We start from the raw sequence: 23,504 nt of genomic DNA on the forward strand, positions 1-23,504 counted from the left end.
GACAGGGTCTCACTATGCAGTTCAGGCTGGCCTTGAGCCCACTTTGTAGCCCAGGCTGGTCTCCAACTCGCAACGATCTTCCTGTCTCAGCCTCCGGAGTGCTGGGATTATAGGTGTGTGTGCCACCACGCCCAGCTAATTTTTTGTCTTTTTGAGACAAGGTCTCATTAGGCAGTTCAAGCTGGTCTTGAACTCACTTTGTAGCACAGCCTGGGCTGGAACTTGCAATGATCATCCTGCCTCAGTCTCCTGAGTGCTGAGATTTTAGGGGTGTACCACCACGCCCAGTGTTGCCCTGGAATTTAGACAAATTGCTTTTCCTTTGTTTTCTCACTTAATGAGAATTGTGTTTCTGTGTGTTTTGTTTTTCTACCAACTTGTAATTCTTTGAAGAACAGCGACACTGCCTTACTAGCCTTTGGAATGTTCCTACTGGCCTACTAGAGAATTTTATTTTTTATTTTATTTTTTGTGGTACTGAGGATTTAAACTCAGGACATTCACATTGCTGCTTCAACCTTGCAAAGTGCTGAGATTATAGGCATGTGCCGCTGTGCCTGGCAAGAATTTTAGTTTTCGTAAGTGAACAGTATATTGCTTTGAAATCATTTTCAGATTTACTTATGCAGGGGGATCTTTGGTTGAGGTAGATTTCAGAATGTTTCTGATGTTGCATTATCACTTCAGCTAATGCTGGAGCTTTGTCAGTTTCCTTAGAAACTTACATAAATTTCTATGTGAGAAATCATAGTAGAAAACTTTTTAAAATAATTGAAATTCGTGGATTATTTTCCTCAAATGTGCACTCTTACATTGCATTTTTTTGTTGTATTTTTAGATTGCATTTTATATTACTGGCTTATTTGAATATTCACTGCCTGGGACAATCATACATAGTACCTTGGTTCATTTGAGTTTATTACAGAACAGTCTCAAGAACTTTTTAGGCGGGCAGAGGGAGGTAGTACTTCTCATGCTTTTCAAAAGATCTGTGTTTTGTTTTTTTTCTTTTTTTGGTACCAGGAATCGAACTCAGGACCTTGTGCTTGCCAGGAAGACACTTGTGCCACTGAGTTATATCCCTGGCTCTGTTTGTTTTGATTTGTGGCACAAGTCATGTTTTGTCCCCCTTTCCAGCATCTTGTTTAGTGCTCTAAGTCTGACCTTCCACACTAGGAAAGAAAACAAGTGAAAGAATATAGGCTTAGCCCACAAACAACCCAGTTAGCAGTTAAACCTATGGAAAGCAAAATCAGCTGCTAGGAACACTGGATGGATTTAGGTGGGTGAGATAATATCAGAAAACTGGCAGTGTTTAAGGAAGATCATAATTTCTTTTTCCTTATAGGACCCATCTGGTTTCTTGCAGGTAATGTGTATGTAGGGGAGGGAGAAAAGTGACAGGTTACTGGAAATTGCCAGGTTTTGAGACAGACTTGGATAAGTTTTATTTTATTTTATTTTTTTTTATTTTTTATTTTTTTGTATAAATTTTAAAAGCTGTTTTTAGTCTAGTTTCTTGGGCTCCTGGTGCAGATTGAGCTATCGGGTTTTTATATTTTATAAATTGAAGCTATTGTGAGCATCAAATGATACCTAACTGTAATGTGAAACAAATTTGGATTGAAGATTGGGTAGCAGGGAACTGCTAAGTTCTAGGTATATTATTTATTTATTTATTGAGATAGCATCTGGCTGTGTAGTTCAGGCTGTCCTTGAACTTGCTGTGTAGCCCAGGCTGGCCTCAAACTTGTGGCAATCTTCCTGCCTCAGCCTCCTGAGTGCTGGGATTACAGGTGGGTGCCATTACACTTGGGTTGGATATTTAATCTTTTAAAAAAAATATCACTATATTACTAGCTGAGTGTGATGGTGCATGCCTGTAATCCCAGCACTCAGGAGGCTGAGGCAGGATTTCTAAGAGTTGAAGGCCAACAACCTGGGCTACATAGTGAGTTCAGGGCCAGCCTCAACAACATAGTGAAACCCTGTCTCAATAAAATGTTTAAAAATTACTGCATTTATTTGTTTATTTAACCTTTTTAAGACAAGGTTTCACTGTGCAGCTCAGGCTGGCTTAAACTTGTAGCAGTCCTCCTGCCCCAGCCTTCCTAATGCTGGGATTATAGGCGTGTGCCACCATGCCTGGCCTTACTGTATTATTTTAGTAAACTATCATATTCTTCAGAACATGTTGATAGATTTTTTTTTTTTTTATTTGAATGATGTGATTTTATTGTAACTTTACTTTTGGGGATTGAACCAGGACCTTGCATGTGTTCTACCATTAAGCTGTTTCCCCAGTCATATATTTACCTTTCTTTTAAGCTTAAAATCATTTTTTCTTTCTTTCTTTCTTTCTTTCTTTCTTTCTTTCTTTCTTTCTTTCTTTCTTTCTGTGGAAAAATACACGTAGGCTTTACCATTGTTTTGTTTAATTCAGTGACATTAGGTATATTCACAGTATGTGTAACCGTCACCACTATTTCAAGAACTTGTGTATCATTCTAAATAGGAATTATATATGCATTAAACAGTAACTCCTTGGGGCTGGGGATTTAGCTCAGTGGCACAGAACCTGCTCGGCAAGTGCAAGGTCGTGAGTTTGATTCCTGGTACCAAAAAAAAAAAAAAAACCAAACAAAAAAACCCACAGTAACTCCTCGTTCCTTCCTTTTTCCAAACCACAGTAACCTTTACTATTGTCTGGTTCTGTGAATTAGCTTGTTTTGTGTTTTGTTTTGTTTTGTTACAGGTTCTCACTATGTAGTTCAGTCTGGCCTTGAACTATGTTTTGTTTTGTTTTGTTTTGTTTTGTTTTGTTTTGTTTTGTTTTGTTTGAGACAGGGTTTCACTATGTAGTTCAGACTGGCCTTGAACTCATTATGTAGCCAGGGCTGGCCTTGAACTCACAGCAATCCTCCTACTCCAAATTCCCGAGTGCTGGAATTATAGATGTGAGCCACCATCCCCAGCAGCTAGCTTATTTTTCTTACCACAAATTTTCCCTCCTGCAGTTTGGAATGGTATATATAGAGTCTAGCAAAAAAGAGAAAAAAATGTGTACACACTTTAGGAAAAGAAAAACTTGTATAAATGTTTTAATACTAAATTTATTGAGACAATATGAGATTAATACGAGTTATCTTTGGCCTCTACAATTACAGGAGGTGCTCAAAGTGGTAGCCTTTAGCTTTTAGATCCTTATTAGTACAGCACACTGCTGCTTGGGTAACTTTGGTCTTTGAGATTGCTGCACATGCATTTTCAATGTCTTCATAAGGGCTGGCATTGTGGTGGGTTTTCTGTGATACAGGAAAGGGATCCCCATATGAGGGTAACACAATGTGTTGAAAAAAAATCACGCTGTTTCTATTTTCCTGAAATGGTACAGATTCTTTTGGCAGACTCCATGTGTACGTATGTACTCATATGTGTATATGTGTAGTCACATTGTGCTTAACAGTGTTCGGTCAGGTTTTACCATGCAAGTTTGTGAAAGTGCTGTTGTGATGTTTGCACAGTGGTGAAATAGTCTCATTTTTCTCAAAAGTATTCTTGTCATTAAAAGATGCCTGACTGTATTCTGCCTGGGGAAAGTTAAATTGGATTGTATCCATTTTTGAAGTACAAAGGACTTCACATACAGTGAGTAAAACCTAGATTGAGTGTTTAAGGAAGTTAGGCGTGTGCCATCATGTTTAAGGAAGTTAGGATTACAGGCATGTGCCACCACACCTGGCCTGGGTAAGCACTGCCTCAAAAAAAATCTTAAATTTTGACAGACCGATATAATATTTGATTTTAGGTGCTGTATCTTCCATTAAACAGAAAATTAAACTAACGAAAGTGTCTTAAATGTAGATATTGATGTGTGTGAAAGTGCACTCCTATAATCCTAGCCCTCTGGGAGGCTGAGGCAGGAGATACTGTGTTTGAGTACAGCCTGGACCACTTAGGACCTTGTCTCAGAAAATGAAAAGGGCAATGAAAAGGGCTAGAAATGTAGCTCAGTGTGAAGACCCTGGGTTTCAATTCCTGGTACTGCAAACAAAACAAAACCGACAAGTGTGGGTATTGAGATGCTGAGAGAATAAATTAGTCCCACCTTTCATCTCATGACAGTCCATATTGATTAGACATGTTTTTTCTACTGCCCTTTAGCATTCTTGGGAGATGGTTGGGAAGAAGAAAGGAGTCTCAGGACAGAAGGATGGTGGCCAGGCGGAATCCAATGAGGAAGGCAAAGAAAATCGAGACCGGGACAGAGACTATAGTCGACGACGTGGTGGGCCACCAAGACGGGGGAGAGGTGCCAGCCGTGGACGAGAGTGTATGCATGGGGCTTTATCAAAACCAGCTGTGGGTCAGTAATGTCAAGATTCCAGGGTTGTGTCAGGGCCTGCTAGGCAGGACCCAGGAATCATTGTGTCACCTTTTGCTTTTCTCGCCTTCATCTGTTACGAGACCTTAGCATCTTTTGTGTATATCCTTTTTTAGCAACAGTCACTAGGCTGGCATAAAATTAACTTTGTAGTCATTTGTGAAGTTATTTTATGTACAGTTTACAGTTAAATGTTACAGTGGCTTGTCACCATTCACTGAGTAGCCCTTATATCCTGTACTTCCAGCTCATAGTCTCTTGGTTTTTTGTCTCCCTAACACTATATTGGATGGTCTGTATACATTTATGTATATTCTATTGACTTTGGTCTGGTCATGTGTTTTGTTTATTTGTATTACAGTTCGGGGTCAGGAAAACGGATTGGATGGCACCAAGAGTGGAGGACCTTCTGGAAGAGGCACAGAAAGAGGCAGAAGAGGTCGTGGCCGAGGCAGAGGTGATCAGTTTTTGGGAGGATGAATTATTTATAGGCAGGTTGTGTTGTGTTGTGTTGTGTTGTTTTGATTTGTTTTGGTGGTACTGGAGCTTGAACCATGGGCCTTCACACTGAGCCTCATACCCAGCCCTTTTTTTCCTCCAGCCCATTTTATTTTTAATATTTATTCATTTTATGGAGATTAAACCCAGGGTCTTCACACTGAGCTCCATCCCTAGCATACCTACCTACCTACCTACCTATCTATTTTTGAGCCAGGGTCTTGCTAAGTCATTAAAGTGCCCAGACTGGGGCTCAACTTGCTGTTTGCTTGCTTCAGCCTTCCAGAGTGCTGAGATTGCAGGTGTGCAGTACCGTGCCTGGTAGGGGCAGGTTACTCTTTGGTTCTCTAAGTCTGCTTTATTTAAAATCAGTTAGTATGGAGTTTGGTTACTACCTAAATTGTTGAGGTGTCATGGATATACTAGAGACAGCTGAAATGGAGAATGGGAAAGAATGTAGATGTCAACACTCATCTTTACTGTTGTTGTTATTGTATTTGCTTGACCACCCAGCAGTTTGAGCAGCAAAGGAACAATCTGTCAGGAGTAATGATTGTCCTACTCTGTTATATTAACTGATGGCCTGGATGGTACTGCAAGACCATCAAGCACTGTACTAACCACTAAACTATTCCAGAGCTGCCTCAGCTGGCAAGGTGGTTTCACATCAGCTGCTAAAATATTTCTCTCTCCTTCTCCTTAGGAGGCTCTGGTAGGCGAGGGGGAAGGTTTTCTGCTCAAGGAATGGGGTAAGTTCTGTTAGTCCAGAGACTTTAATTTTTTTCCCCCCTCTAAGAATCAAGATACATAGCTTCAACGAAGTGTGATCAAAATGAATCCTAGAGTATTTAAGCAGAAAAATATATAGAGTTAGGGCTCATTTGTCATATGCCATGACATTTTGGATAGGCTGATAAAAAAGAAAAGTAGGCAGCATATAGGGTTACAGAATGGGGATGGTCATTTTGTATTAGAAAGCAGATAGTCAAGATTCTGATTGTTTTCTTTGAGTGAATATTTGCTGAAGCTGCTTAGTGGTCAGAGATACTTTCAAGCTTTATTTTTTTCAGAACTTTTAACCCAGCTGATTATGCCGAGCCAGCCAATACTGATGATAACTATGGCAATAGTAGCGGCAATACATGGAACAATACTGGCCACTTTGAACCAGATGATGGGACGAGTGAGTGTTTATTATTCATTTCTTGACTGGGAATTAGGGAAATTATTATTATTATTTTATATTTTTGGTGCTGGGAATTGAACCCAGGGTCTTGTGTATTCCAGGCAAGTGTTCTACCACTGACCTACACCCCCAGTGTAGGAAATAATTTTGTTAAAGTTACATTTTAAAAGTAGAGGAATAGCATTTGGATACAGAGATAAACGGAGAATTGAATCAATTAAAGTACTGTGTGTACTGGTTAATTGCTATATTCTTATAAGCACACAGTATGGATTATTTCATACTATCTTCATCACTATTTTTTAGTTTTGGTTTTGATTTCTTGAGACAGGTCTCACTATGTAGTTCAGACTGGCCTCAAATTCATGGCGATCTTCATGCTTCAGCCTCCCGAGTGCTAGGATTACGAATGTGTGCCACCATCCTGGCTTTCATTACTATTTTATTGTCACTTTCCTGATGACAAAAGTATGAGTGAAAGGGAAGTTACAAATTTGTTAGTATTTGAATTCAAAATTGTTTGGCTCTTAAAATCTTGTACTCTTTCCAGTTATACAATGTAGCTGCTGTTAGCTTCAAATACTATATTTCATAGTGTTTTTTTTATAGTAACTTTGCCTTTTGAAAGATACCCAGAATCAGTCAATTAAGCTACTGCTTGTAGAAATGAATAGGGTCCAGAATCCAAGTCCATATTGTTGATTTGTTTTCTGGTACAGAGATAGAAATACCTTTTTCCCCCTTTCATTTTTGAGAAATCTAAATATTTGAGTAAAAAGGAAAGCTCTAGCCTGCCTAGCATTCTGTTACGAGCCTGTCCTGGTATGCTAGAATATTATGGGATTTGAATAAAACTGATTTTTGTTTGTTTGCTGGCTCTGGTGCCAGCATCTAGGTAGGGTATAGATGTTTAGGGACATAGGCTGCAGGATAGACTAGGATGTGTTTGGGGTAAGAGATACATGTGATCCTTTTAGTAAAGGCAGCCTCTGGGCTCTTCAGTGCTGTGAGAACATCTCTGTCTAGGCCTGAGCTTTTCTTTTTTTAAAGGGATCTGGATTAATTGGAGGGCCTGAAATAGGTTCTTTGATACTGTAGCCCCTTCAGTTTGCTTGGTTCCCTTTTGGACACCAGTGATCTTTATTTCTGGGAGTTTTAGGATAGGCTGACACAGCTTCGCATCTATAGTACACGTAATACTATACTGAAGGTCCTGAGTGTTGCCTGCCTTCTGTTTACCAAGTGGTTATCTCTCAAACTTTTTTTTGCTCTTTTTGAAACAGGGTTTCACTATGCAGTTCAGGCTGGCCTTGAACTCACTTTATATCCTAAACTGGCCTCGAACTCAAAGCAATCCTCTTGTCTCAGCCTCCCGAGTGCCAGGATTACAGGCATGTGCCACCACACCTGGCTCATAAACTCACTTTTAATATTTCCCATGGGTGGAGAGTAAAGTTGAAGTATTGACAAGATAGATATCTTATTAAATTTTTCTACCATTTGGCTAAGAAATGCTCTGTTTATTTTAACTTACTCTGCTTTAGAGGCACTAGAATTGTTCTTCATTCATTTCATTTCTTCATGTCTATAGAAGCAATGGTAGCAGTCTCAATATCAAAAGTTAGTATTTTTGAGTTGTAGTTCTTGGCTTTTTAATTTTGGCAGAAAAGATGATAGAAATTAAAGGATTTATTTTTGATTAGGGATAGAAAATTGGATATATTGTCTTAGTCTTTAGCCTTAGCTGTCTGCAACAAGGATTTGGTTGGAAAAAATAGGGAATGGTGAAGTGAATATTTAATTCTACTGAGTAAAAAAGGAAGCAGATTTTGGAAGTCTGGAATCAGAAATCAGTGGTATGTGACTGAATGAGATTATACATGATGTTAGTTGTGAAAGTGTTACATGTTACTTCAGGATGTGACCTACCTTCATGTGTAGTATCTTTTTGTGTTTTTGTAATAGCCAACTTCAGTTCCCTTTTTAAAGTTAAAAGTAAATTCAAACCTACCCTTAAATATCCACAGGTACAATGGGAACTATGTGTTGGGGGCAGACATTCTCATTTAAATGCAAAATTTCACTGGTTGTTTTTTCTTTTCTTTTCTTTTTTGTTTCAGGACTTGATTTCATTGGGGTTGAGGGGTCAAATTATCCCCGAAAATTTGAGACTGCTCCTGGTATGATACATCCAGGCGCCTAATTGCCCCGGATTTTTTTTAAAGATTTTTATGAATGGAAATATCTGTGGATATGTAATTTTTCTAACTTTCTGCTTTTTCTTTTATTTCCTCTGCCCACTTTTCCTTCTTCAAAACTTGTTCATTAAATGAGTATTTGGCATGTACATTATGCTTTATGCTGAGGGAATAGAAACCTTATTCTGTTTTTGGAGCATTTCCATCTTACTATTCCTTTTTCAACAGCACCCTCAGCCACAACCATACTTCTTGTATAGGAAAGTAGGAAAGAAGGTATCTAGGTTCTTCCTTTCTGTCTCAGGCTAACTCACCAGAGTGCAGTAAGGAATTTTTTTTTTTTGCCTTTTTTGAGACAGGGTCTCACTATGCGATTCAGGCTGGTTTTGAACTCACTTTGTAGCCCAGGCTGGCCTTGAACTCACAGCAGTCCTCCTGCCTCAGCTACGCAAGTGCTGGGATTACAGGCGTGGGCCACCACACTGGCATGCAGTAAGGAAATTCTTGCATAAAGTGTCTAGATTAGATAATCTGTTAGATCATAATCTAACTGGATTGTGTAGTAGAGCTAACTAATTTTGCAGTTCATTTATTCAGGATGTAATGGATGTCAATGAGGAAAAAGAATGGCATCACTGGGAAGGAAGAAGAATGTAGCTTGGAACTTGTCTAGCATAGATTAGACTTTGGTTTTGAAGGCCATTGTCATTATTTAGTGGTTTGGAATTTTCCTGGTTCAGTTTTAAGGTTTTCCTGGGAAAATCATTACAATGGATGTATTTTCAAAGATTTTTCATTATTAAATGTTTGTTATTATTAAATTAAATTTTATTATTAAATTTTAGAAGCATTTCAGGTAGGTTTTTTAAATGTTAAAATATTTTTAGTGACAATGAAATACTTGAAAGACTTTCAGCCTAATTTTTTTTTTTTTTTTTTTTTGGTACCAAGAATCAAACTCAGGAGCTTGTGCTTGCCAGGCAGATGCTTATGCCACTGAGCTAAATCCCCAGCCCTAAACTTTTAGAAAAATTTATCATTATTATTAATGTTTTAGAGACAGGTTCTCATTAGGTAGTTAGATAGCCTTGAACTTGAGGCAATCTTCTTGCCTCAGCCTCCCAAGTGCTAGGATTACAGGGGTATACCACCATGCCTGACCTGACTTTCACTCTTACGAGAAGCTTCCTTATTTTGAAGAGAAGGCTTTAAAAGTTACTCAATATACTGTTGTTCTAGAGAAGAAAATAAGGACTGTTACTGTTCCTGCTCTAAATAAGTTATTACTATGTGATCTTTTGGTTATAGGGAATAACTTGGTTCTCATAAAAATTCTCACTTAAATTCCTTAAGAGCATTTTTTTCTTCCTGAAGTTGTATGTATACGTGAAACAAAAGGGAATGTGGAAAGTGGCTTGATTGCCAGTGAACTTTTCCTATAAAACTGTACACCTCTGTTAGTACCATGACTTTGGCAGGGCAGATTTCATGTTCTGTGTGAGAAGGAATAGTGTGAGAATTGCTGTTCATATTTGATTCTTCAATCTTGTCCAATATCTTCCAAAAAAAGAAAAAGTCTGTGGAGCTTTCTATGTAGTTATCTAGTTAAACCATTTAAGATCTATGAATTTGACTTCTGCAAACTGTATTTTTTATTCAGTTCCAATTGCAGGTATTTCTCCGTGTCCTCAATTTGGCTTTCAAACCAATTCTTTATTACTGCTCTGTCACTGACCATCATGTGCCAAGCATTTATGTTTCTCTACCACTGCTGCCATCCCTTTTGGGACTGCCTGCGGGTTTTTTGTTTTACACCAAATACATAGATGTAGTGTGCATGTTCTGGTTTGAATTGGCTACTGTTTCACTGAATTGACTATTAAGTTAGAATTAAGGACCTTAAAGATAATGCCTAGAGCATTGAGATGGGTGTGTGTGTGTGTGTGTGTATGTGTGTGTGTGTTGTGTACTTCTGTGTCTGTCTCTCTTGTGTGTGTGTGTGTGTGTATGTGTGTGTGTGTTGTGTACTTCTGTGTCTGTCTCTCTGCCTCATCCTTTCTACCTCTCCTTTTCCCATCCAGGTACAACTCTATAAGAATATAAAGTAAAAGTAGCTTTGCAATCATAATCTTAATAAAACTCTGTTGCTCCAGAGTTACCTCTGAAGTCTATGAACTCCTGATTACTATATTCTGGTCATACTTTTGGCTGTGGGAAATGTTAATGTATTAGTGTTCTATACATATTTTGTAGTGATACTTAAAATCATTTTTCTGTTTTTCCTTTATTCTCAGGTGCATGGAGGGCTGCAACAGAGGAGTGGGGAACTGAAGATTGGAATGAAGATGTAGGTATTTCCAGGTTATTCCTCATTAGTGCCTTCTATCCCTAAGTGATGTTTAGAGATAGAAAATATATGTTTCTGCCCTTTGAAATGTGCCCTTAAGATTCTGACTCAGAACTTTTATATCCAAAATAGTGTTCTGAGCCAGAACAGTTCACATATTCTCTTAGTTACTTTTCTCATTGCTTGAGGCAAAACACCCAACACCATAAGTTAAGGGAGCAAAGGTTTATTTAGCTCACAGTTTGAGAGATTTCCGTCCATAATCAGCTGGTTCCAAGGCAGGAGAGCATGGCAGAGAAGGCATCACAGAGAATGGAACTCTTCATGGCGGTAAGAAGGTAGCAAAGCAAGGGAGGGAGCTGAGCAGTTTTTTTCCCGACCCCTTTTGTATTCTATCTAGGCTACTGGGATTAGGGTAGTGTCAAACCAATCAGTAATCTCCCACCCATAATCCTAGCGTCCTTAATCCTAGCATGCACCATAGATCAGTCACCTACTCTGAATCCTCTGAAAAAGCCCCACCTATGACTGACTGCATGATTTCCTGAAATTTATTCCAGGAAGAGATGGTGGTTGGGTAAGACACCAGAACTAGTTAGGCAGGTAGAGTATTGACAGTTGCTAATAGCACCTGACTACTTAGAGCTATTCCGTTATTTGGTGTAAGGTCCTATAATGGATTGAGAGTGCATAGAAAGAATTATGGTACCAAATCTTGAAGCTTGCAATTTGGTTGGCTCTAAAACCCATTTATTTACTTGAGGCCCAACTTTGTAATTTTAATTGAGATGAATATGTGTAGAATTTGCTATCCACTAGCTTGACTCAGCTTGGAAATTGTGTAAATGAGTGACATAGAAACCAGCTATGTGAATTTCCTTGAGTATTATAGTCATTCCTCAATTCACAGACTTAATTCTTTCCATGATTCTGATTGCAAACTGAATTGGACAAGAACTGAATTGAATTTCCCTGTAAGGTCAACATTGAACCTAACCATTCAATTGGATTTGGTTCTCGTCCAATTCAGTTTGTGATGAGAACCATGGAAAGAATTAAGTTCGTGAACCAGGGTACCACTGTACTTGAGTAAAGTAATTTTTTTGATTCCTTGTCACAGTTAATCTTTTACTATGAATTATGGTTTTCAGTTATTATGGGTAAGTTCGTGTTTTAACATTTTAAAATCTGCTTTCCTGTATTTACATTTAGTTAGGTAAAGTAGCTTTTGTGGTTAAGAGGAAATGACATATCAAAAATGTTTTAAATCTGGATGTGATAGCGCATGCCTGTAGTCCATTCACACAGGAGGCTGAGGAAGGAGGATCAATGAGAATTTGAGGCCAGCATCATGAGACCCTGTCTCAAAAAACAAAAGAAGGTTGTTTTGGTAGCCAGTCCTGCGTTTTAAAGCTCTCAGATATGTCAGCATCAAGGGGTGACTATTTGTTTTAATTGAGCTAGACTGTTTTATCAGTATGGGATAATTTTGCTTCTTTCTGGCTTGTCTGCTTAAGTAGCTTTCAAGAATGAAATATTTGGGGAGGGATGGATTTTCTGTTTGTTAGAGGAGGGATTTTGATCAAGAATAAAATAACAAAGTTCAAATTAATTTTTGTATAGTAAGAAGTTATTCTCTGCAACTGTTTACCTAATTTTGGTGTTTTAAGAGTATAATAAAGTCAGTATTAGGGCAAAAATGGTGTGTAGTTAAAATTACCCCTCAGAAGACCTCAGTTCACCACCACAGGAACCATTAATACTCTAAAGCTGAGAATTGACTTTTCTTTCTTCAACTTGGGCACAGTCTACCTTTCGTGGGGGCATGTGTTAAAAGATACATGTGGTGACAGTTGGGAACTGTAATGGGAAAATACAAAGAGATTCTCTGTCTTTCTTGTGACTAGCAGCATGTATATTAACTTTCCTCTGAGTTCATTGCACATGTAAAGATGTGGCTCCATAATGTTTTATTGGGTTCCTTGTTTCTGTCCTTTGGATAATGCCACTGAGAACATGTTGAAGGTCAATCCATTCAAAATGCTTAAGGGTAGATAGTTTTCATAGGGTTTTTCCTTTTTCTTCATGTTGAATTTGCTTTATTTGTGCCAAATTTCTGATTAGTTTCCCTGGGACCAGAAGTGACTAATTCCTCTGTTTTTCAGCTTTCTGAGACCAAGATCTTCACTGCCTCTAATGTGTCTTCAGTGCCTCTACCTGCGGAGAATGTGACAATCACTGCTGGTCAGAGGCAAGTTCACAGTGAAATTCAGTACCTTTCCCCAAATAGATCTGCTGAGGTAGCTGTCAGGATCAGTGGCATGGCCTCTACAACTTGTGATGGTGGTGGTAGTTAATGATGACCATGTTGTTCCTGTTTAGGGGATGGAAAGATCTATAATAGTTGGTATTAAGTCAGTGAGTGTACTGAATGAAATGCCTGTTACATTGTTAAAGGCAGTTCTCTCCTGAAATAGGTCTTTAAGCTGGGTATGTTGGCACACGCCTGTAGTCCCAGCACTTCAGGGGCTGAGGCAGGAGGATCTCCTGAGTTTGAGGTCATCCTGGGATACATAAGCGAGTTCAAGGCCGGCCTGCACTACACAGTGAGATCCTGCCCCTGCCCCTGCCCCTGCCCCTGCCCCTGCCTCTGCCTCTGCCTCTGCCCATCACCCTCCCCCCACCCCCACATAGGCCTTCAGTTACACAAATCAGTAAGCCAGGGGCTTAAAATGGAAGTGAAGTAAGAGGGAAAAAAGAGTCAAGCTGAAAGTGGAAATATTTTCATTTATTTTTAAGTTCTACGAACTATTCAGCAGCTTCTTTTGCTTTATAGTACTAGTCTTTGTCCTCTAAACCCACTGAGAGTATTTAGTTCTTCATGTCTATGGACTCTGTATCCATGGATTCAACCAACTGCAGATTGAGGAAATTTTTTTTGCAGTACTGGGAGTTGAGCCTGGGAGTACTGAACTATGTCCCAGCTCTTTTTATTTTGAGGCAGGGTCTTGGTAAATTGTCCAGATTGGCCTTAAACTTGGGATCCTTCTGCCTCAGCCTCCCAAGTAGTTGCATTTGATAGGCTTGTGCCACCATGCCTAGTTTGGAAATATTTCAAAGAATATCTTTTATTATTCTCTAAGCAGTACAGTACAATAACTTTACATAGCATTTACATTACATTCAGTAATATAAGTAATTTAGAGATTATTTAAAATATATAGGATGATGCATAGTTAACTTGCAAATAATATTCTATATAAGGCCCTTGAGCACCTGCATATTTTGGTATCTTTTGGGGTCTGGGAACCAATGCCTCATGGAGACGAAGGGATACTAGCTAATGAAGTTTTTTAGAAGTTAAACCTAGGTATTGGGGTCAGGAGACACATACTTTAGGAAATACTTTTGATCCCCTAAAACCCTTCCTGGTTATTTCTAGTCCTAGACATCATAATTGTTGTTCAGAAGGTCCTAAGGAATTGTGATAAGTGTAGGATGTTACAGGTATTATTACCACAGGTAGTAGTTTTTTTTTCCCTAACACCAAATACGTAGTTTTCCTATATCAGTTGTGTGATTCTGTGAGAACAACTGGGTGTGTTCAGCATTTTGGCACTAAATCCCCAGAGTTGGCACAGACCTTACACATTGAGGTCTCAGCCTCATAAGACTGTCCCTACTTCAAAGTCTACAAACTTACAAGTTTCCATGACCTCTTCTCAGGTTTGATAATGTACTGAAATGACTCAGAATTCAGGCTAGCATTTTACTGTTAATAAAGTTCCAACTCAGGAACAACCAAATGGAAAGAAATACAAGCTCAAGGTATGTGTGTGAGGGACACACTTTCCTTGTCTTCTCCAGGTACCCACAGTCTCTCCACGTGTCATTGTTTGAGGATAACTTCATAATTGGAACTTAATTACATAGGTATAATTGATTAAAGCGTTGGTCATTGGTGACTGAACTTAATAATTAAGCCAGTTCTTCCTTGGACATGGAAGGGTTTGGGAGGGCCTGGATATTTTAGCTCTTGAATCTGGTCTTTCTAGTGACTAGACCCACACTGAGACTATCTAGGGACCCCTCACTGGGTCGTCACATTCGTATACAATCAGGTATGGTTGAAAGGACCTTGTGTTGAGTAACAGAAGGCACTATTGTTTAGGAAATTCGTTTCTGGGGAGGGGATGCTGGGGATGGAACCCTGAACCTTGTGTGTGCTAGGCACACACTTTACTACTAGGCCATTCTCTCAGCCCCATATTGTTGTTGTACCACATTTAACTCTCAGATTTTTGGGGAGTGGGGGGTTCTTTTTGAGACAGGGTCTCACAATTCAGTTCAGGCTGGTGTTGAGTTCACTTTGTAGCCCAGGCTGGTCTCAAACACACAACGATCCTCCTGCCTCAGTCTTCCGAGTGCTGGGATTACAGGCATGTACCATCACACCTGGTTTTGAAATTTTGTAAGTTGGACAGGGGATATAGCTCAGTGGCTCAGCGTCTGCCTGGCAAGCACAAAGTCCTAAGTTCAATTTGTGGTACCACCCAAAAAAAAAAAAAAAACAATGAAATTTTGTAAGCTGTGGGATACAGTTTTCAAAACCTACCCTGGAATTGGGTATGGTGCTGCATGCCTCTAATCCCAGCATTCAGGAGGCTAAGGCAGAAGGATTGCTTCAACTTTGAGGACAGCCTGAACTGCATAGGGAAATCTTGTCTCAAAAAGACAAAATGAAACAAAACCTACCTGTTCTGCCGGATGTGGTGGTACACCTCTATGATCCTAGCACTCAAGAGGCTGAGGCAGGAGGATCTCTACAAGTTGGAGTCCAGCTTGGGTACATAGTTCACAGCCAACCTGAACTACATACCAAGACTGTCTCAAAAAACACAGAAACAGAAAACCAAACCAAAAAACCCCTGTTATTCTAAAGCCATTTGAAGATGCCAGCATTCTGGTATATAGCTTTATATCTTAAAAATTATGATGACAAATACTCAGTATTAAAATCATGGACAAATACTTGTGAATTTTGGTCCAATTACTGAGCTGTTACTTAAAGTGGGTATTTGAGGCGGGGCATGGTGGTGCATGCCTGTAATCCCTGCACTTGGGAGGCTGAGGCAAGAGGATCTCCATGAGTTCTAGGCCAGCCTGAACTACATAGTGAGACTTAAAAAAAAGATTTTACATTCATCAAATTAATAACTTCATCAAAATTAAAATATCATATAGCCATTATTGTTGGCACCTGCAGTGGAAGTTAGCTAGATACTGTAGTGATTCTTAGACATCAATTACTTTGGTAAATTAAGCTTTTCAGAGCTTTGTGTTTATGAGTTCATTTAGAAGAGGCATCAGTAAGTGGCTTCCTTTTTGATCCATGACCTGAATCGGATATTGGGATGTACTAGAATGTTTAGTCATTATTCATCAAGATCCCTTCCCATCCCACTAGAATTGACCTTGCTGTTCTACTGGGGAAGACACCATCTTCAATGGAGAATGATTCATCTAATCTGGATCCATCTCAGGCTCCTTCCCTGGCTCAGCCTCTGGTATTCAGTAACTCGAAGCAGAGTGCCATATCACAGTCTGCTTCGGGGAATACATTTTCCCATCATAGTATGGTAAGTAGGAAACATTGGTTTATCCTAATCAAACTTTCTTGCTAACCCCATGATACTTATGAAGTCACTCCTTCTGTCAAAAAATAAAATTACAGCAGCTTTGTCAAAAGGTCTTACTTGGCTTTACTTTCAGTTCTAGAATTGGCAACATTTCATTTCATAAAATAGATGTTCTGATGGACCAAGCAGAAGAGATTGGTTTTATAGACAAAGAAGGATTTAAAGAAAAAAAAGCAGAAATAAAGCAAAAAATACATTGGTCTTTCAAAGTTACATTTCTTATGAGATGGGAGACAACAATAAAAAAATAACTGATTAATATCAGTTTATCAGTTTTGTGTAGGGATTAAGGCTAAGGATAGTCAGGATTTGTAGCAGGGAGAAGTATCTTTTGTCCTTTTAAGGACAAAGTTGAGTTTAGTAATAGAAGGTAACTGTAGAAGACAATTTAGCTGTTTTGTTTTTTTTTTTGAGACAGAATCACACTGTAATTCAGGGTAGTCTTAAACTGTATAGCCCAGGCTAGCCTTGAATTTGGGGTGATCCTCCTGCCTCTGCCTCAGCCCCCTGAGTGCTGGAATTACAGCTGTGCACCACCACGACTAGCAATTTTGTTTTGTTTTTGAAGACTTACCTTTTAACAGATTGAATTATCTTACAAAAACAAGTTAATGTTTGCTGGACCCTCGTGCTGAATACTATTTCTTATATCTTGTGAAGAGAAAACCATTAATATCAACTTGTCAACAAATTTTAATCCTTTTGCAATCCTAATAAAATTTTAGTGGGAGGTTATAGCAGTTCTGCATTTTTTTTCCTTGTTTTTTTGAGACAGGATTTTACTATGTAGTTCAGGCTGGCCTTCAACTCATTATGTAGCCCAGGCTGATCTTAAACTTGAGGTTATCCTCCTGCCTCAGTCTCCTGAGTTCTGGGATTATACTTGTGTGCTACCACACCTGACAATTCCCCATTTCTTTATGGAGCAGAATTGCCTTATATATTTAGATGGTACATTTATTGACTAGACTTTAGGCACCTAGAGTCTTTCCTAATTTGCCACTTTTTATTAGCTATGTCTCCACTGTCTGAAAATGGATGTAAAAAGTGCTTGTTCTTCCTATCGCAGTGCTTTAGGAAGATAAAATAACGTATACCAGTTACACCAATTTGGTAATGATAGCTGCATTACAAATAACCTGGAGCACTTATGACACATGATGTAATAATGTATAACATTAAATAAAGGTCATTACTGTGTCAGAGGAATCATTTATACAAAGATGATGGAAGGACCAATCTTCTTAGAGTCAGTAATCTTATGAAGGACTGCTTTTTCTTTTTTTTCACCTGTTTTTAGTAGGGTTACTAGACATGTAAGAAGCAGACCATGGGTATACGTATAGTTTTATTTTTCTAGTTATGGTAAATTAACTAGAAATTTGTTCAGTTAGCCTCTAATTCAGAATCTGTCAGTTTTCTTTTTTTGAGATGGGATCTCAGGCTGGCCTTGAGTTCACTGTATAACCCAGGCTGGCCTTGAAGTCACTGTGATCCTCATACGTGAGTTCAAGGCTGGCCTGCAGTACACAGTGTCTCAGCTTCCCAAGTGCTGAAATTACAGGTGTGTACCACCTTGCCCAGAGATTCCAATTTACATAACATTTTTTTAACATAACATTCTTTTTAATGTATATTACCTAGTAATGTCAAAGTAAATCCTCATTATGTCTGTGTTGATCATTGTTATTTAATGTAGTTTTTCATTGAGAATAAATGTTAAGAGGACTTGTCTTAAAATTTAATAGCTATAGTCAACATAAGAGTTTCTCTTTTTATTTTTGTACATAATACAGTGAACCAGCCAAGCATGGTGGTGCTTCTTGTAATCCCAGCTCCCTGGGAGACTGAGGCAGGAGGATCACAGGTTGAAGCCTAACCTGGGCAATTTAGTAATTTAGTGAGACCCTGTTTTGAAATTTAGCAAATAAATTAATAATATTGTGAGTGCAGCACAAAATGAACCCTATAGGTTCAGTCCCCAGTATTGTGCAAAACCAAGCCAAACATAGGTAATTTCTTGTATCTCTAATGTTTTGCACTTGGTAGAATATTTTATGTTCTTATTACAGTTTCTCACTTTCAACTAGACTTCTGGGGTTTTTATTTATATAATCTGGAGGTATAAACTAGAGAAAATAAGTCTTACCTTGAGTTGGGCAGACTAGTTTTGTGTAAGAAGGCACTACTTGATGATGATATGCTGGGTTAAGTTTTTTTTTTTAAACTGGAGAGTGGAGCCAGGACCTCACACTGAGTAATACTCCCATTGCTTTTTATTTTGAGGCAGGCCTTGCTTAGTTTCCCTGTGAGCCTTGAATTTGTGGTTCTCCTGCTGTATCCTCCCCAGTAGCTGGGGTTGTTGGCAGGTATCATTGTGCTGGATTTTGGAGTGTTTTTTGTTTTCAGCTGGTCAAGGTCACACACATGGTTGATCTTGACTGGGATGATAATTTTTTTTGGTAGTAGGAAATGGGGCAAATCCTCCAAAAGCATTAAGAGTAAATTTTGCTTGGTTATCATATAATGGTGACTGTAGGATTTGTATACACAAAGAGAACATGAGTTGTATGACTTGTTCATTGTTTAGTACAGAAGTTGAGATGGCCTTATAACTTGTCTTTGCCTCTATCCTAGTTATTAGCAACATGGAGATTATGCTGCAGTTAGCTTTCTTTCTTGCTTGCTGCATTTTTTTCTTTTTAAATACTGGGAATCGAACTGAGGACCTTGCACTTGCCAGGCAGGCGCTGTGCCACTGAGCTATATCCCCAGCCCCTGTTTTTTTTTTTTTTTGGTTTTTTTGTTTGTTTGTTTGTTTTAATTTGTTTTTTAGTTAGTCAAAGGAGCAAAGACCTTAATGGTTAAAGCAAAATTTTGTATTATCTTCATACTTTGTGTTAATTTAGTAATCAAGTATGTATTGGTTGATTTAAAAATTTTAAAGGTGGGGGCCCCTCTGCAGTTATCAGAGCTTTATTTCTGAAAAGGAGAGAATGATGGTGATAGTGTCAGTTTTTAATGGCTCATGCCGTGCTACCCCCCTTGCCCCTGTGGCTCTCATTTTTAAAAACTTTAAATGGTGATGTCCACAACTTGTAACCCACAACTTCGGAGGCTGAAGCAGGAGGATTGTAAATTCAAGGCCAGCCCTAGGCTACATAATGAGTTCAAGGCAAGCCTGAGCTACTTAGTGCGACCCTGTCTCAAAAACAAAAAATTAGTTTCCAAATGATATATAAAATTGTAAAAATCACATACTAGTGGAGGGTCATGTGATGCTCTTACTATTTTTGAGTGCTATGTGCTGTGCTATGTATATATTCATTGCAAATACAGTGTTTGTTAATCCTCTTAAGACCTAAGAAATAGTAGTCCTGTATTCAGGTGAGGAAACAGGCAAAGAGATTTAAAGTCATTTTTCCAACATTACATAATCTAACTCAAGCACTTGTATTCTCACTGGACTGTGTTGTCTACTCAATCTGGTAGCACTGAAAGTCTCACCGTTTCCCATTTCTGGGCTCAGGTGATCTAAGTACCCAGGACTGGAGGTGTGTCCACAGTACCTGGTTTGGTAGTTTTCTTCACTTGGTTGGTCCCTGCTGGCTCTTGATCTGAGTAAGTTTCTTGCTGTGTAGCTGAACAGAGTTATTGACAGCAGATTTCTCATCTCTTTGCTGATCTACAGGTGAGCATGTTGGGGAAGGGATTTGGTGATGTCGGTGAGGCTAAAGGCGGCAGTACCACAGGCTCGCAGTTCTTGGAGCAGTTCAAGACTGCTCAGGCACTGGCTCAGTTGGCAGCTCAGCATTCTCAGTCTGGAAGCACCACCACTTCCTCTTGGGACATGGGCTCGACAACACAGTCCCCATCACTGGTGCAGTATGGTAAGAAGATAGAAAGGTACTTGAGCCCTTTATGGACTGGAGAACTACTATAAAGAGTCTGGTAGGGGGAGTGGAAAATGTGTCTTAAAGTGAAGAGAAGGGTGGCTTTCTCAGGTTTCTCCTAGCCACATAGGCTGAGTTCAAGAAGTTTGGGAAAAATAGAAATTTGAGGCTATACAGTGGTACCTCAGTTCATGAACTTAATTCTTTCCACAATTCTGGTCAGAGAATTTGTTCTTTGAGAATTGTGGAAAGAATTAAGGTCGTGAACTGAGGTACCACTGTATATCTGTTGTCAAATTTATTATTTATTTTTTTAATTTTTTTTGAGATGGGGTCTTACTGCATTGTTCAGTCTGGCTTTGAACTCACTATGTAGCCAAGGCTGGCCTCGAACTTGTGCAATCCTCTTGCCTCAGCCTCCCGAGTGCTGAAATTATAGGTGTATGCCAGCACATCTGGCTTTGTTGTCAAATTTAGCCATACTCATGGTTACAGTTTTTTGTTGGTCTGAGAGTTTTTTTGGGTTTTTTTTTTTTTTTTTTTTCCCCAGTACCGGGAATTGAACTCATGACCTCGTGCTTGCCAGGCAGATGCTGTTCCTCTGAGCTAAACCCGCAGCCCCTGGTCTGAGAGTTTGAGGAGACTCTCTTTAGATCTTTCGTTTGGAAATAATATACTGCCTTTAAAATTCATGAGGTTAGCCAGTTAAAGACCTTATACTTTAAACTTAGGGAATTTGTAGACTACTGGCTTACATAGGATAGGCAGTCGTGTTGATTTGATTAGGTTGTATTTAGGGCCAGATAGGATCAAACAATTGCCACACATGGAAATGAAATCAGTCCCCAAAGTTTATATAAGACAGTGATTCTTGAGGCACTAGTGTAGGGCAGTAGCATTTCCTTGAAAATCATGAGCGCCTTTGGCCTCATATATGATGGACTTCCTTGTACAGATTTGAAGAACCCAAATGATTCAACAGTGCACAGCCCCTTTACAAAGCGCCAGGCTTTCACCCCGTCTTCAACCATGATGGAGGTGTTCCTTCAGGAGAAGCCTCCTGCAGTGGCTACCTCCACAGCTGCACCTCCACCCCCTTCTTCACCTCTGCCAAGCAAATCCACCTCAGCTCCACAGATGTCTCCTGGGTCTTCAGACAACCAATCCTCCAGCCCTCAGCCGGCTCAGCAGAAACTGAAACAGCAGAAGAAAAAAGCCTCTTTGACTTCTAAGGTACTTGAACCTTTAGGTAATACTGTCTTCAGACAAGGAGATATGGGATCTGGGAATTTGGATTTTAAGGGTAAGGTTGTTAATTTGAGGTTGAAGGGAATGTTTTTTATTATTTTAAGGTCTATTTTTATTATTATTCTAAGGTCATGTTAAACCATTACATTCTCTTTTCCTTCACCTTTCTGCATAGATTCCTGCTCTGGCTGTGGAGATGCCTGGCTCAGCAGATATCTCAGGGCTAAATCTGCAGTTTGGGGCATTGCAGTTTGGGTCAGAGCCTGTCCTTTCTGATTATGAGTCCACCCCCACCACGAGCGCCTCTTCAAGCCAGGCTCCAAGTAGCCTGTATACCAGCACGGCCAGGTAGGGGAAACATAAGCCATGAGAGCTCTTTTAATGCTTTTCATTCTCTCACTGATTTCTAGAGGTCTGGATGAGGGAAAAGTGGTCAATCTTAGCTTTTTTGTTGAGTGCTTTAAAATATTTTTGCAACCATTATCCCTAACTTTCTTTTTTCTTCATTTTTTTTGTCTTTTTTGAGACAGGGTGTTGCTATGCAGTTCAGGCTGGCCTTGAGCTCACTTTCCAGCCCAGGCTGGTCTCGAACTTGCAACGATCCTCCTGCCTCAGCCTCCCAAGTACTGGGATTACAGGCGTGCGCCACCACGCCCGGCTCATTAGCCCTAACTTTAAAGAGAAATGTGCTGGCCTGGGGATTTAGCTCAGCGGCACAGCACCTGCCTGACAAGCGCAAGGTCTTGAGTTGAATTCCCGGTACCGGAAAAAAAACAAAAAACCAAAAAAAAAAAAAAAACAAAACAAAACAAAGCAAAAGAGAAATGTGCTGCTTGGATACTTCTGGAATATTAAAGCTCAGTTTTGTTTTTGTTTTTGTTTTTTGGTCTTTGGTCTTTGTGAGACGGGGTCTCAATGCAGTTCAGGCCCGTCTTGAACTCACTTTGTAGCCCAGGCTGGCCTTGAATTCACAACGATCCTCCTGTTTCAGCCTCTCAAGTGCTGGGATTACAGGCGTGCGCCACCACACCTGGCTCTAAAGCTGTTTTGAAACCTGTTCCCAACACCTCAAACCGAAAATAAGTTGATATCTCATCTCCCACACCTAAACGTGCTTTTGGCATTTTCTGGTCCTTTGGTGTGGGACTATGTGTGTGAAGATTAGAACTTTGAATTCCTAGCCTTCATATCTTACAAAAATTTTATGGAGTTGGGCATGATAAATTTGATTATAGGCATTCTTGCTTATAATCCCAACACTCTGGGAGCCTGAAGTAGGAGGGTCACATTTTGAGTCATGGCTGGCAATTTAGTGAGACCCTGCCTCAAAATCCACCCACCGCAAGAAAGGTTTTTATTTAATTATTTACTTAAGTTTTTGAGACGGGGTCTCACTATGCAGTTCAGACTGACTTTGAACTCACTGTGTAGCTGAGGCTGGTCTCAAATTCATGGTGATCATCCTACCTCAAGCCTCCCGAGTGCTGGGATTACAGACATGTACCACCACACCTGACTTTAAAAGGACTTTTTTTTTTTTTGGTACCAGGAATTGAACTCAGGACCGCATACCTTGTGCTTGCCTGGCAGGCACTGTGGCATTGAGCCATATCCCTGGCCCTAAAAGCAAATGAAAAAGATCTTTTCTGCCTTCTCTAGTAATGATCAAGGAAGTAGAAAATCCTGTAGGAATGTCAGGGTAATAGGCTATTTTTTCCTCAGTCCTTGGGAATTTGAAGATACTAATGGCCCTTGTCTAGATCTGTTGAGTCATTACTGCCACTAATACATGTGAATATTTTAAGTCTTCCTCTCAGGATACCAGTCGTCTTTAATAAGGTTGTTAGGGAAGCCCAGAGTTCAGTATTCCTTAAAATGAGTGAGCAAAAGATAGCTTCTGCTCTAAAAGCTGAAATTATAATATATTGAAGTGTATTCTTTCTGCTGACTGATAGCTTCTTTTTCTTGTTTAAAAATGTTCGTTTTGTAGTCGTGGGGGTTAAACCCAGAACCTTGCTGCTGAATTACATCTATGGCCCTTTGTTTTCGTT

At 39.4% G+C, this 23,504-nt stretch overlaps 1 protein-coding gene across 22 annotated transcripts in view; it reads left to right on the forward strand.

The window, feature by feature from the left end:
- Positions 1 to 23,504, forward strand: part of Ubap2l (ubiquitin associated protein 2-like) — a 48,368-nt gene that overhangs the window by 8,269 nt on the left and 16,595 nt on the right. For 12 of the 22 annotated variants that reach the window (XM_005411485.2, XM_005411482.2, XM_013508252.1 and 9 more), the window contains exons 5-15: positions 4,165 to 4,366; positions 4,746 to 4,841; positions 5,586 to 5,631; positions 5,953 to 6,065; positions 8,189 to 8,248; positions 10,561 to 10,613; positions 12,779 to 12,864; positions 16,081 to 16,252; positions 20,004 to 20,202; positions 21,161 to 21,438; positions 21,629 to 21,801. In XM_005411485.2, the coding sequence (XP_005411542.1) occupies positions 4,165 to 4,366; positions 4,746 to 4,841; positions 5,586 to 5,631; positions 5,953 to 6,065; positions 8,189 to 8,248; positions 10,561 to 10,613; positions 12,779 to 12,864; positions 16,081 to 16,252; positions 20,004 to 20,202; positions 21,161 to 21,438; positions 21,629 to 21,801 (1,478 nt within the window). The remainder of the gene's footprint in view (positions 1 to 4,164; positions 4,367 to 4,745; positions 4,842 to 5,585; positions 5,632 to 5,952; positions 6,066 to 8,188; positions 8,249 to 10,560; positions 10,614 to 12,778; positions 12,865 to 16,080; positions 16,253 to 20,003; positions 20,203 to 21,160; positions 21,439 to 21,628; positions 21,802 to 23,504) is intronic. The other 10 variants (XM_013508260.1, XM_013508256.1, XM_013508258.1 and 7 more) reach the window with 3 other exon arrangements.

The sequence above is a fragment of the Chinchilla lanigera genome, unplaced genomic scaffold, assembly GCF_000276665.1.
Source record: "Chinchilla lanigera isolate Chin_1 unplaced genomic scaffold, ChiLan1.0 scaffold00144, whole genome shotgun sequence".
Lineage (NCBI taxonomy): Eukaryota > Metazoa > Chordata > Mammalia > Rodentia > Chinchillidae > Chinchilla > Chinchilla lanigera.